Source organism: Haemorhous mexicanus, chromosome 2 (assembly GCF_027477595.1).
Source record: "Haemorhous mexicanus isolate bHaeMex1 chromosome 2, bHaeMex1.pri, whole genome shotgun sequence".
NCBI lineage: Eukaryota > Metazoa > Chordata > Aves > Passeriformes > Fringillidae > Haemorhous > Haemorhous mexicanus.
This window is the reverse complement of record NC_082342.1, coordinates 89074100-89086719: the sequence shown is the minus strand read 5'-3', so window position 1 is coordinate 89086719 and position 12620 is coordinate 89074100. Positions and strand designations below refer to the sequence as shown.

General features: G+C 40.2%; 1 protein-coding gene across 6 annotated transcripts in view; it reads left to right on the top strand.

The window, feature by feature from the left end:
* Positions 1 to 12620, top strand: part of JADE3 (jade family PHD finger 3) — a 65565-nt gene that overhangs the window by 41850 nt on the left and 11095 nt on the right. For all 6 annotated transcript variants that reach the window (XM_059839420.1, XM_059839415.1, XM_059839419.1 and 3 more), the window contains 4 exons: positions 1621 to 1778; positions 3651 to 3841; positions 5986 to 6197; positions 8759 to 8926. In XM_059839420.1, coding sequence (XP_059695403.1) covers positions 1621 to 1778; positions 3651 to 3841; positions 5986 to 6197; positions 8759 to 8926 — 729 coding nt within the window. The remainder of the gene's footprint in view (positions 1 to 1620; positions 1779 to 3650; positions 3842 to 5985; positions 6198 to 8758; positions 8927 to 12620) is intronic.

Below are 12620 nucleotides of genomic sequence, written 5' to 3'. Positions count from 1 at the left end.
ATTGCACTTCCCCAGTATCATACTTTTCCCTTCCCATGTTCTTTAGAATTGCACTCTGTTAGTGTTACTAATAATTCTGGCTCTGTACCTGTAGCACAGAAAACTAAAATGCCTTTTAAGTGGCATAAATAATGTTGCATTTTATTTTGGTGCGTACATATAGTGCTTGGAAAAAAAAAAAAAAAGGATGCTTGCAGTCTCAATGCTTTCACTCTTGACATTCAGATTTTAATACAGGGCTGTTAGGTACCTGAGGAGTTTTATACAGAAGGCAGCAGTGAACAGTCTGTTCTGAACCAAGGCAGGTAAAACATTAATAGCAAATACAAGACCCTTGAGTCTGTGGGTTTGAGTACCCTCGGTCAGCTTGCTCTCCTGGCCGCCCGTATGAGATGCAGTTGTAGAACATAATGAAGTAATGTTGATGTTCCAGGTCACCAGCAGCTATTTCAATACCTGTTTAGCACAGAGACTTTTAAAGTAATATTTACTGGATGATTTCCAAGAACAGCTGAGGATTTTTGCAGTAGGCAATAACCGGTCTGGTATTGTCAAATTGAAAAGGCTACATGAAGGTATTGGGCTCTGAGATTGTTTATTATTCTTCTGGTTATAAAACTGAATTGGTAAGAAGAGAATTCAACCTGTCACAACTTACTGCAGGGATATTTTCCATTTCATTTTATGGCCCTTTGAGGATTTGATTTCTTATTACAATAATACAGTTAATTAGTTGCAATGTCTCCCTAAAACCAAGTCACAGTTACTGTTTTGCTTTACTGAATATTAAGCTGGTGCAGTGTAGCAGTGGAGGAAAAAGCCCACAGACGATAAATGTGCCCTTTATTTAAATTGTATGCACCTGTAGTTGACAGATATTGACATTAAGTAAGCTTTGAGATGACTGATAATCATGTTTACATGCTTGTAAAAACTTAACTCTCTGGAGCCAAGTGTTATGGCTGAAGATCTGCTGCTATGGTTTGCTTTGTATGAGGGTGATGGTTCATGGTATAGGTTTGCTGAAAGATGCTGAGGCTGGATTTTTTCCATCACTGCAGGAACACAGGTCTTGTGTTCCAGCATAGACAGCTGTTCATCTTCGATGTCAGAGATCCCAACCAATAAAACTTCAAGTGGTTTTAATAAATGAGGAAGTGCCTATCCATCAGTTTTGCTATGGCAACTGTTTGTAGCCCATGATGAATATGACAGTTTAAAGTGGCTGAACTGAGTGAAAGAAAAGGATATCTTACCTTGTGTCTGAGTTAGGGTACAACCTAGAGGCTGACAATAAGCTGATGGAAAATATGGTGAGGAGTCTTGAATCAGATGCAGACTTCCTTTCTCTTCTCTCTGGTTACCTGTAAAAAACTTCTCCCTTCTGGTTAGCCTTTGGGCAGCAGCATAGTTTTGAATTATGTAAACTTCTTATCATACTGTACCTAATAAGCTAAAAATTAATAATCTGGGTAGTTTCATATTGATTTGTGTTGATACTGTTTAAAAAAATTATCAATATATATGCACTATTTCAGTGTAGACAAGAAAAATACCTGCCACATTCTTTAACACAATTCTCTTTCTCAAGTCCATCTTTGCACTCTGTGTTTCCTGCAGGTGTTCCGCAAGGATCTCATTAGTGCCATGAAACTCCCAGATTCTCACCATGTCAACCCTGATGAGTATTACGTCTTTGCGGACACGTGGAAACAAGAATGGGAGAAAGGGGTTCAGGTTCCAGCCAGTCCAGAAACTATTCCGCAGCCTTCTCTCAGGTATTGCTGATCAGACATGGATCATGTCTGCAAAATGGCAACTCAGGGAAGATGGTCTCTCAAATCCAAGTTTTTTTCAGTCAGATTTTCTCTGTTGGTATGTTTAAATCTTCAGTGTAGCAGCCTTCAAACATGTTCTTAAACCACACAAGGGGAATTTGGAAAACATTTCTATGGTGCTTCAGTCCAGATCTCATTCTGTCTGCACGCTGTTACAGTATCTACATTGTGAGTGTAGAGAGATCTTTTTTCCTCAGGCACATGGTGCTATGGATTAGAAACTGTTTTTTATTTCAGCATGGGGAGTTGAATAAATTAAAAATAAACCTATATCTTATGCATATTACTTGAAAGGTTTCCCTACACTGCATGATGATATGGAGCACTAGACACGCAGTAATCACTGATACCTGATAAAATTACTCATTTGTTTATATAATCTAATTTTGGTTGTTCTCAATGTTTTAACCTTTTCTACCTTCTCTCACCACAGTTGGCTATTTAACATTATAGAAGTTCAATGATCTCAGATTCTGAAGATAGATAAATAATCTTCTGTTCTCTCACACTGTGTTTAGGCTAGGGAAACATAGCACTATAGTCCTGCAGCCCTTCCTGGTGGAAACAAAGCATGTTTCAACACAGAAAGGTTAATGCCACCGTGCTCTTCAAGACAAAGATAAATGAATTGTCTGGTGCAAGTGCTGAGCCAGCATAATTTAATTTCCACTGATGCTATTGTCACTACCAAGTTATTAAAAATAAGTATATTGCAGCTCATACCAGCAGTATTATATTAGAGGAAAATATTGGACCAGAAAAAAGAAAAGCTCATGAGGGAATTAGAGGAAAAAATGAGCAGGATAAAGGGGGATGAAGAATGTCAGGACATTGTTTATGCTAACATTGATAATCCACATTGTCCAGTTAGAATTATGTGAGATACAGCTTGACAGCTGCCTCCTCCTCCTTCTTTGCTGCCTTATTTTCTAGAGTTTTTATCTTTTCCTTGTCCTGTGAAGGGTGAGCTCCAGAATGCATGTAGAGCTGCTCATGCATGGCACTGTTCCATTCTGTATCTCTCTGGCTTCCTTCCACATGTAGGGCTTTTTGCATTGAATTCAGAGAAAGATTGAACTTTATCTAGTTCAGATTATTCTTTCCATTCCAAAATCAAACCAATTAAACGCAGAGTTTTATCTCTGAAAATACTTGAAAGAAACAACAGAAAGAAACAACAGAAAGAACACAAATCTTTTTCTCCATTGTTTCTTGGATGACTTTTCCCCTTTACATTTTTGCTTGGCATCAGAATGTTTCTCCCTTAACAAAAATAGTGTATTTGTAATGTGGTTAAGTTGTCATTTACAAAATAAGGGGTCGACTGAGTGTCCCAAATGGAGAGCAAAAATTCCTTCCCCCCCCCTCCACCACCGCCCCCAGACACTACAGTGGAATTACTACAGTAAGCTTTCATGAAAAAGCTGGTGTTTTCAAGACATCAGTTGGCAAGATTTCCATATATCATTTAGGAAGAATATAGGACAAAGTTTGTATTGGTTTTGTGCATAATACTTTCTGTGGGTTTCAGAAACAGTTTCTTTGTCATACCAGTAGCATTTGTTAAATTGCAGTCATATGGACAGGCTTATATTTTAAAAAGGGTTCTGTGTATGTTGTAAACGTTGGAACATTTTGGGTGAAAAAATGACATTTCAAGAATCCTGTCTCCCTAGGCTGACTATACTTTCTGGCAGGTTTAAAATCTGTGAAACCCCAGCTTTCTTTGCACTTACAGCAAATATTTAATGTCTTTCAAGGATGGGTCTTAAAAAGCTGTAAGCATTTCTTTTTTTTTCTTTTCACTCACAGGGTTGTAGCAGAAAAGGTAAAAGAAGTACTGTATACACGACCCAGGAAATACATCCACTGTTCCAGCCAAGAACCCACAGAACCAGGTTACATCAACATTTTGGAACTAGCAGAATCTGTGTGTCGCTATGACTTGGATGACATGGACATCTTTTGGCTCCAGGAGCTAAATGAAGAGCTTACAGAAATGGGTAATTCCACAACGTGTTCTCGTTTTAAAAGCTGCACTTAATTTTTGCTGTATGAGTTTTTTGTTGTTGAGTAGTCTGCCATGTAAGGTCTCTGAAAGATTGCTGAATGAGAATTGAATGGAAATACTAAGAAAAACAGGAGCTAAAAAAGTAATTACTTTCTTGATCTGTTAACGTTTATATTTTATCTGTTGTACCTAAAAATTTCTTGATGTCCAAAATCTTCTGCAACTTCTGCAGACAGAGGCAGGAGAGAAGAAGCCTACACCAGGTGGAATTAATTTTAGGACTTCAAAAGTTAAAGATTTTATGTAGGGAAGGCAGATGTTTCCATTTCTTGAGCTTGGAACATATCTACGAATTCAGAGTTCTGAGGAACTTGCATGCTGGGTTCTCAGAGTAATTAAGTTTCACACATGTTAGCCCATTCAAAATCAGCTAAGTAAACTTTCTTTTGCCATGCAAGTTGTGGGTACAGAGGTCTATGAGCAGGAGTGAGCTATGGAAAATAACATTGGAATTATCACTGGAATAACTGAATTGTGGTGGAATAGCCTGTGTGGCTAGTATTCCTCCATGTGTGATTGTAGGTCCTTTAGGAAGGACAGGTAGGCATCTCCTGCATTTGCTGTTAATAAAATAAGTACCTGTAGAGAAGTGGTAATCAATGGCAGCATTGTCTATAATAGCAATGAAATAGTGGTGACTGAGATCCAGAGGGGAGTGAGGAGGGGAAGTAGTTTTTCTGGTCCTGGGCTTCAGGACAGCATGTTTCTACTTAGATAACTGGGTGGGATCTGGGAGGCAGCTCTGAAGGGTGGAATTACTGAAGAGAGCTAGCAGGGCTTCAAAAGAACACTGTCCTCCAAGGACAAGAAAGTTCCAATTATACATTCAGGAAAATGAGTAGATGTATTGGGAGACTGCTTTGGTGAAGTAGGGAGTTCATGACTGAGCTCCAGTGCCAGAGGATGCACATAAGTAGAAGCAAGGACAATAACTTCCCAGGCACTCAGGAATGCTGTAAGCAAAAGCTGTTAGCTTTTCAAGGGGGCAGATCTCCATCCATGGAGATTTGTCAAGATAGGATTATAAGTACCTCTTAAGCAACAGCCTTTTTTGATTTCCTATTGACTCTGCCTGGAGCCCAGGCAGAGGCTGAAGCCCTCTGTAGGACTCTTCCCACCTGAATGATTTGGTAATTCATTTAATTTAGGCAATGAGAAAGTATTAAGGCATGGGAGAGAACACTTTAACCTTCCCTGTTTATTGTTTGTAACAGGGAATCACAATTAGTAGCCTTAGTTAAAATATTAGCAATTAGTTTCATGAATATGCCAACACTGAAGGCCTGAGTAAATCATAAGCTGTGAACATCATGATCATTTTTGAGCAAGGATTTTGATGAGATGCAATTTGGAGATGTCTTGTAGCTGTGAACATCATGGGGTTTCTAATGCAGTGCATGTTCTGAAGCTGCAAGCTGCAGGCCAATCTCATAGCAAATACTTTTAAAGTGGTCCTGCTTATGCTGAGTTTGATTAATGGTGAGTATATATAGCATGTGTAGTGTTCACGTGAACAGATAGTATGGATTGCAACAGTATATTTATCTACTATTTTATTTTTTAAAAAAACATCAGAGAAATAAAACCACTTTTCATAATCATCATGTTTTGATCACTTCATCACAATGGACATAGAGGTACTGGGTGGTGCAACTTTCATTATAAGATATGAAGTATTCTTGATAAGTTTTGTTTCCTAGGGCATTAGTCTTCAGAAGAACACATTGTGTGATTTTTGGATTTCACTAGTGTTTAGTAAAATTACAGAGGTGCAGGAAGGGTTGTATGAGAACAGCCAGCAGTTACAGCAACTGCTGTCTGTTATGCTGCAGTATTTTCTTCCAGATGCAGCCTTGCGGTTTGTGTAAAATTTTTATTCAAGTAGTAGTTCTGCTTGTATTTATAAAACAATGTTATAATTAGTCTGTGAGTGAAAAATCTTGTCTATTTTTATTTTATTTTTAGATGCTGTGTCTACTGCATTAGTTGCTAGAAGTTGTCTTTTTTCTCTTCCTGCTTCTCTGACTCAGAAGCATCTGACTGTCCTCTAATTGCCCTTCCCTTTATCTGTTGTAGGATGTGGGCTCCTGGATGAGAACACAATGGAAAAGACAATTGAAGTGCTGGAGCGGCACTGCCATGAGAATATGAATCACGCCATCGAGACCGAAGAAGGGCTGGGGATCGAATATGATGAGGACGTCATCTGTGATGTGTGCCGGTCCCCGGACAGCGAAGATGGGAATGACATGGTGTTCTGTGACAAGTGTAACATTTGTGTCCATCAGGTTAGTGCCTGCAGAAACATTGACACTCTCCTGTGGTTTAAGATTACCCAGGCAAATATGGAATGTGAATGGATGTCAAGTGCTAAGTGGAGGACTTTGTGGTTTTCTGCATATGAAGGGTGGTGCGATACTGAGGTGAATTTTTGGACTATAACAATTACAGTAGATTAAGTGGCCTAGCATAGTTAATAAGTGGACAGGTACAGTCTAACAGGAATGCAAAGTGTGTTTTTGGGATGTGAAAGTATTTCCTCTGTGACTGTAAATAATTATTCCCCCTATTTCTAAATCTTCTTTGGAAGATAAACAGGACAGGAAATACTGGCTTGCCTGTTTGTGAGAAATTAAGCTTGTTTCAGAGCTTTATTTTTTTCCTTTACTGACTACTTATTTAGTCAGACATAGACTGTCCAAATTTATCCGTCTGGAACCATATGTAGGCACTTAATAGAGTGATCTTTTTCAGAAGCCATCAGCACCTGCAAAAACCATGGTCTCAGTCTGAATGGTGCTCATGTTTATAATGTTTCAGATGTAGTCAGACTTTACACTACCTGAGCTCAGCATAGTCAGGTAATGGTATCCTTATAATCAGAAAAGGGGAATGAATCCTGTGGGTTTTGTGCATCCTATTCTGGAAGAGAGTTTTGCTACAAATTGAAAAGAGACCAAGAAAGTTCTTTTTTTTTTTTTTTTTTTTTTTAATGCATTTTTGTACTGATTGCAAGTAATATTTGGAAAACATATCTGTCTGAAAAAAGACCTGTCACCTCCCTGCTCACAGTGGCCTGGCTTCCAGCCTGGCTGCTTTCCTGACCTGAGCCCCTGTGTAAAGCAGCCTGTGAGCCTGAGTTGGCAGTAAGGTGGCCAGTGACAGGAAGATGGCTGGCAGCTGGGCTGCCTGCTTCAGTCCTTGCTTGTGCCTGTTAAGGAGTAACGATGGATTTGCAGTCAAAGGTTCATGGTTGTCTCCTGACAGCTGAGCTTGAGTTGATGGTCTGCTGCCTCCTTGCCCCTCACTCTTCCCTGTGCTGGATCTGCCTGAAACAAACTGGAGTGAGTCTGGGCTAGAGTGAATCCTAACTATAATGGGGCTAGAGCAAATCCTAACTATAACAACAACTTGTTTCATTTTTAATCTGGATCAGTTTTGGTTCGACAAGTAGCCTCAGGTCTGTTTGTCATCCCAAGTTTGGAGGTGGAGGGGAGGAGGAGTGTGAGAAAATTCCTCCTTCATGGTACCCTGTTGTGCTGGCTCAAACACGTTGTGAAATTACTCTTTTAGTAGTCTAGGCATCCTTTGCATATCAGTTAAAATTAGAAAATAGTTTCAGTCCGTGTCCAACACCCTAGATATGATCTTAGATGTATTGCTGCTTCTGCTGTAGTAACAGAAAGAATTCAGGTGGGAATATGCCACAGAGAAGGAAAAGAACTCTTGTAAAATTTGGATTGCAGCTCCCCCTGTTGGGCTTTTACTACAACAGGAGTTGTAACATCAAAAAAAACCATTTGGGTTAGTCAGTCTTGCCGTATTTAATTCAGGGAAGTCCCCCTCCCTACAAGCTTGACATAAATGTGCAGTGTTTTATGATATTGTTTAATATTAAATACTGAAATCTTATAAGCAGAAGTCTGGGAAGGCAAGGATGGGAATTTTCTAGTAGATTTAATCTGAAAGAATGGTTACTACTGATCCCATTATTTTGAATTTTATAGTGTTATCATTACCAGAGATAGTGTTAGAAATGATGAGATTTCCTGTGATATATACCTTTTTGATTAAACTTTTATTTGGAGTGGTTGAGTCAAATTAGACCTTGGTGTGGGAGCCAGTGATTTCAGATAGCTCAGCTTCATGGAGGTAGGAGGGATGTGTATGTACAGCAGGATCCACCACTGGCTCCATTAAGAACCACAAGGAATTTGAATTGGAAACTAAACTATTTATTTTCCTTTTATAATTTTAATTCTCAAACCTAGCAAAACTTAAGAAATCTCTCATTTTCCATGTGGTTAAGTACAATACTTGGGAAATAAGTGTAAAACCCAGCATCTCATAATTCCATTGTATGCTGTAATTTTTGTTGCAATATTATATAAATATTTAAATTCACAGAACTGTAACCACAAACGTTGCAGGAAATGATTTTCAGTCAAACAGCTCATATCCCTATCCCTAAATAGAATTATGTTAGAGTGTTACATTTTTAGCAGTAGGAAATGGTGATTTTAGAAAGTGTTACAGAAGCTAATTTAAAGGAATATCCATATTGTTTACTCAAGAAATTTAAAACTCACTAAAAGCAAAGGTGAAGGTTTCTAACACCAGTGCTGTTGTGCAGTCTCAATGGATATGTTTTATAAACAGGTATAAAAACTCTTGCTTTTGAGGCTATTTCTCCTTGGATTAACTGACTCATTTTAAGGTAAGGAAATCACAGATTAAGTGAAGGCCAGATTGTGCCTTTACTTTTTGAAAGCTTTGCTCTGTGTGAATATGAATGCTTGTGTGTGAAATAATTTCAACACAATGATTCCAATACCTCTTTTTCTCCAAGGCTTGCTATGGAATCTTAAAAGTACCTGAAGGGAGCTGGCTGTGTCGTACCTGTGTCCTGGGAATACATCCTCAGTGCCTCCTCTGTCCCAAAAGAGGAGGTGCCATGAAAGCTACCAGGACAGGGACCAAGTGGGCACATGTGAGCTGTGCTCTTTGGATTCCAGAGGTAAAACCCTAAGTTCTCTCCTGTCTTGTTCTTCTTGTTCCATCCTCTGCCTTTTTGCATTCTCATGATTGAAGGTCTTTGACATAATACTGAGCTTTATTTTGATAGGGCTGTTCACTCTGTGAAGTCTAGGAGAGAGTCAAGATTGTATTCTACTAATGAGTCACTTTGTCACCTCCATTTACTCATCAATCACTTCTTGATGTCATCATGGTATATGTGCCCTGCTAGAAAGGGCCACTGATATAAGCTGTATCTTACAGCTTCATTGTCTCATATTTTTTATGAATTTGTGTGCTTGGACACGTGTTATTCGCATGAGTACCTCCAGTTTTTTCAGAGTTAGGTTTGTTTGCTTAAAGGTTGCCTGCACTGCATTATTTCTATAGGACGTATGCTGCAATTTGTACTTAAAGTTTCTTTGAATTAGAATTTTTCTGAATGGTGGGGAGATGAGAATTTTTATCTCCTTGTTATATACACTGTAGGTGAGACGGGGGTAGCATGGTTGGGACGGACGGAGACGAGAGATCTCTGAAGCCAGGTCGTGGAACTTGTGGTTTATTGCAAAGGGCGTGGGTCCAGGGCCCTTCTGGGAGCTGCTAGCTGCAGCTCAGAGCAGGCCTGAGAGAAGAGAGGGTTAGAGAGGATAAGAGGGTAAGAACGTAAAAGGCAAGAGCTAAGAGCATAGAAAAGTAAGTAAGAGTAAGAGAGCAAGAGTAAGAGCAAGAGAGCGAAGTTCCCGTTACCATACAGTAAATAATCTGTGTTAAATATTCTGGTTCTTACTAACCAATCTAGTACAACATACAAATCCTATAGCATTTACATACAGCCTATAAGAATCACTACATTACCATACTGTGCTACATTTTAAACCCTAAAAACTACTCTTCGGACCCCTTCTGCCAAGCTGGCAGGGTCTGCTCGGACCCTTGGACCTGCCTGCTTGCAGAGGGTCTTGTATCATCAAAAGGGGATTACCTTCAGCCAGCCACACCATTGTTTTCCTGTTGCTCAGTAACTAAGGGATCTCAAAGCTTGCTTTCATTTCAATCTCGTTTATAGCTTCTATATTCTCAAAATCTTTTGCCAGGCAAAAGATTTGTAAGGCTTTCCTGTTTCATCTTCCCCAACAATACACTTTATTTATAAAGACTTTTTTGAGACTGTGCATAACATATATGGAGAGTTTCATAATGAAGTTTTACACTTCCTCCTCCATTTTGAATCAAGTTTAACATCACAGTGTAGTTCTGTCAAACAGAAAGTTCACTTAGGTATAGATGGAGTTTGTGTTTCATTTTTGCACTTGGGATATTTGTTTTATTTCTGGTAAGATTCACAAATCCATTACGGTGGGTGGTTTAATGTGAGACAGGAGCCAGATCTGTCAGCACCATAAAATCAAGGATACAGTATTTTCTGAATTTTCTGCTCCCAAGTGCCGACAGGTCTGATGTGTGCACAACTTTGAGGAAAATGTTAAGATTTTGGTTTGGTTTATTTTGACTTAGCAGCCGGATATAATGTGTAATTCTTAGTTGTCTCAGGCACATATATATGCTTCTTAAGGAGATTATCTTTGCAGCTGCACTTTTCCTTTCAGGCCTAATTGAAGGTGAAAGTGATGACAGAAACAACAAGGAGAGAGGAGTTGAAAAAACCCCCAAAAATATGTATTTTTAAAAAAAATCACTTTTCCTCTTGTGCTTATGAAGTGTCTTGCCTGGAAGCTTTCTTGGCTCTGAAAAAACCAGTCTGAGCTGACTGGTTTTTCTAAGAGGTCCATTCTGCATGTGGTTGCCTTGCTGTTCTCATCAGCAGAAAAGGAACAGTGAGGTTTGGGAAGGTGGTGAAGGCTAGGCAGGAAGCACACCCTGGCTTTTTGCCTGCCCAGGCTCTGCTCCTCTGGCTGATGAAGAGAAGCTACTGGGGGACACCCAGGGTGGGAGAGCTTGAATCCAGCTGTTTCCACAGCCCATTCAGTGATTTCAGGTTTTAGACACCTCTCCACCAATGCCAAGTGTGTCAGGCATAGTGAAGAGGTGGTACATGCCTGCAGGCATGGGAAATGCTTCTTGGATCCCTTCTTTTGGACTCGTGTGTAGTTACTTGTGAACCAATTCAGTTACCAGAGAAGCCAGGAAAACCCTTTGTAAATATCTACTAAAATGGCAGGTCAGTTCTGGTTTGGGATGGCCTTATGTGCTGCAGGGGGGCAAGAAAGACAGAGTTTGAAGACCCAGGGATGAATGCTTTAGGGGAGAATGTGTATTTTCATGTATCTATTTTTTTTTTCTTCCAAGGTACTAGCGTGCTGGAACTCCCTAAAAGAAATGCTAATTGTAAAGTCGCTGGTATTTCCTCTTGAGGCCCTAACAAAGTGAAGCAAGGCAGAAAGCAGGGAGGAAGGGGCTGTAAACATTTGTGTCTTGTGGCAAAAGCTTCAGAGAGGCTCCATGAGTCTCCAAGTGTAGTCTAGCATTGATGCAGTCAGTTGTGCCAGGTATTCTCCTGCATTAATTCATTCAGCACTGTCTTAAAATCTTTTTTCTTCCCTACCTTCCTTGGGAGTTAAAGCTCTTTAAAGGCTCTCTTTTCGCTCCCTTGACTGATTGAGACAATTGAAGGTTTTAAGAGTACTCATTTTCTTATGCCTTGCCTTTGCTTTAGTGTAAATATGTGGTCTATTTCATGGTTTTTTTAAAAGGCGTTCTTCTAAATTTAAAAAAAAAAATCAAAAAAGGAAACACTGATACCAGAAAACTTGTATTGAGTGTTTTGGAATTCAAGGTGTTTCTCTGCCTTAGATAACCTATTACAGGTATGTCCTCTGCCAGTCAATGTGGCGTTAGCTGAAGCAGAATGTGATAACACCCCCCCGGCTGTAGAGGAAAGATAAAATTAACTGTCCTGAGCTGCTGTGGTGAGTAGCTGTGCTCAAGCCACTGGGCTGCCCTTCCCAGCCACTGATGCGGATCCTTGTGTACTGGTGTATTCCGGCTTCCTGCTGGGCTCATTTGCCCCTGAGCAGGCAGCATGGGGCAGATAGCTCAGTCCTTTGGGGACAGACTGTCCGGGTACCCAAGCCGTTCTCAGCCACAGGCAACCTAGCAAGCGTAAAAGATATGAGCTCTTTAGTGATTTATCAGCTCTTTTATCATTTCAGCTCTTTGCTTGCTAAGGCAGCCAGGCTAGCCGGGAGGCAGATGTGAGAGAAAACTTGTCCTGGAGTTCCACAGCGATGGTTTTATTGGGGGGGTCTCTGAAGGGTTCCAGCGACGGCTCTTCTGGCCAGAATGGGCTAAAGCAGCCCCTTATATAGGGCTAGAGAGGATCAGAAATTGTCCAATAGCAGGGGTTAAGGAGAAGTGACCTATGGGGTTACAGAGAGATAAGCTGGGGTCCGAAAGGTGGAAGAGAGGGGCTTCTGGCTTTTTCACCATGACTTGGCATTTCCTCTCTCTAGGCCTCAGCCCTCCACGGAGCTTTAGCAGGGCCTGTGCCAGCTACACTGGTGCAGCTGCTGGTGGCACAGTTAGCAGGGAAGAATAGGAGAGCAGGGTGATTGATCATGTGCTTAACGTGATAATAGGCTTCAACAACCCATTGTCTTCACTCTCTCCCACTCTTAGAACTTCTTCAGAGTATAGCAGTCAAGATGTAACCTGATGCAAGTTGAAGAAATGGA